Source organism: Penaeus japonicus, unplaced genomic scaffold (assembly GCF_977035675.1).
Source record: "Penaeus japonicus unplaced genomic scaffold, GWHDUDI00000001_assembly GWHDUDI00000011, whole genome shotgun sequence".
Classification (NCBI taxonomy): Eukaryota; Metazoa; Arthropoda; class Malacostraca; order Decapoda; family Penaeidae; genus Penaeus; species Penaeus japonicus.
In genome coordinates, this window is record NW_028234413.1 from 22,465,092 (window position 1) to 22,467,591 (window position 2,500).

Consider the following 2,500-nt stretch of genomic DNA (forward strand, 5'->3'; position numbering starts at 1 on the left):
AAGTAAAACTTATCCGCAGTTTGGCCAACTTTCATTGGGTTGGTCGCATTTCCTTCGGCGTTCGCGCACTAAAAGGTGGTACTCATGTCGTTACATAACAGGGGTTTGATCGTAGTCGCTCCATTTCTTTTTTGTGTGTGTCACAGAGTAAACATGGCCGCTCGACTGGCAGTGTGCACCAATGGAGAACAGAGATCAGGGATTCACTTCCTCTGGTCGCAATGTGTGTCAGGGGCTGTAAGTCACCGTAGGAGTTTCAGTGCAGTACGGGGAAAGTGCTCTGTCGCGCAGAACTGTTTATGAGTGGATCGAGAAGATAGAAAAGCTTGGTGGAGAGTGATGGGCGCGCTGCAGGGCACGTCGGCATCCCGCAGCGCCAGCGAGAACCTCCCCCTCGGCCAGTTAGTACTCAGACGACACTGATTCTCTCTTCAAAGATCTCAAGAGGCTACCGTTGTGCATGACAGTATGTAGACACTATACCGCCTATGCTGAGTGCTGCTGTGATCATTGTTGCACGCCGGATGTCTCCCTATTGTACTATCTGCATGACTGCGAGCACAACGCTTCCTCAGAAAAGACCCACAGACGACAGCCGCCAGGCTGGTTAGACGGTTCTGCCTCCTGCTTACTCCGAGGCAGCTGGAGCGCCAGCTGGCAATCCGGCAGCTTGGATAAGTGATGATAATCAGATGATATCTGTAATAGCTGGCAGAGGCCAGGCGGCCTAAGTGCGGTCAGCCTGGATGAGTCGTCGTTTTCGTAAATCTCTCGAAAAAAAATGAAATGAACTGTTGATGGGCATCCTGCTCACTCGCCCTGCTTCATGCTTGTCTGGACATTTTATAGATTCTCAATATACTCATACACAGTTGTCCCCGTATTGCAATCAAAGTCTGCGATGAATATCAGCCCCTGACACACTTTCCGACCAGAGGAACTATATCTATATCTATATCTATATCTATATCTATATCTATATCTATCTATATATATATATATGTGTGTGTGTGTGTGTGTGTGTGTGTGTGTGTGTGTGTGTGTGTACATATATATATATATATATATTTTTTTTTTTTTCATCTAAGTATATATATGAATAAATTTATATATATATATATATATATATATATATATATATATATATATGTATGTATGTATATATATATATATATGTATGTATATATATGTATATATATATCTATATATATGATATACATATGTGTATATATGTATATATATATATATATATATATATATATATATATATATATATATATATATATATTCATTCAGATAAATATGTATATATATACATACATATATATATATATATATATATATATATATATATATATATATTATATATATATATATATAATACATATATATATATATTGGGTATATAAATATATAATATATATATATATATATTAAAAAATATTATGAATTCTCAAAATATATTAAAATATGTATATATATGTATATATATAAATATATATATATACATATATATATACATATATATATATATATATATATACACAAAAATATATATATATATATATAAACAATTTATATGAATGTATATATATATATTTATATATATTTGTATATATTATATAGATAAAAAAAATATATTATATATATATATATATATATATATACATACATATGTATATATATATATACATATACATAATAATATATATATTATATATATAATTATGTATATGTATATGTATATAATTATATATATATATATGTATATATATATAATTATGTATATGTTTATGTACATAATTATATATATATATATATATATATATACATATATATATATATATATATATACATATTTCTGAGAATGAATATATGTGTATATAAATAAATGAATAAATAAATAAATAAATAAATAAGTATATATATATACATATTCTTTTCACACACAGACACCAACACACACACACACATATATATGTGTGTGAGTGTGTGTGTGTTTGTGTACATATATATATATATAATATATATATATATATATATATATGTATATATATATACTTATTTATTTATTTATGTATTTCATTTATCTATTTATTTATATACACATATATTCATTCTCAGAATATGTATATATATATATAATATATATATATATATATATATATATTTATATATAAATTATGTACATAAAACATATACATAATTATATATATACATATATATATATATAATTATATACATATACATATACATTAATTTATATATATATATATATATATTATATAACTATAATTATCGTATATGTATATATATATACATATGTAATGTTTCTACTATATATATATATAATATATATATATATATACAAATACTGTATATAAATATATATATATATATTCATATATTTATATATATATATATTATATATATAATATCTATATATAGTATAATTATATATATTTATATATATACATATATGATTACATATTTTATATAT

The 2,500-nt window shown here is 25.6% G+C and overlaps 1 protein-coding gene across 1 annotated transcript in view; it reads right to left on the reverse strand.

Annotated features, from left to right (window-relative positions):
• Positions 1–86, reverse strand: part of LOC122242936 (uncharacterized) — a 9,830-nt gene extending 9,744 nt beyond the window's left edge. The window contains 1 exon segment of the mRNA XM_086541426.1: positions 83–86. Within this exon segment, the coding sequence (XP_086397552.1) occupies positions 83–86 (4 nt within the window).
• Between the last annotated feature and the right edge of the window lie 2,414 nt (positions 87–2,500).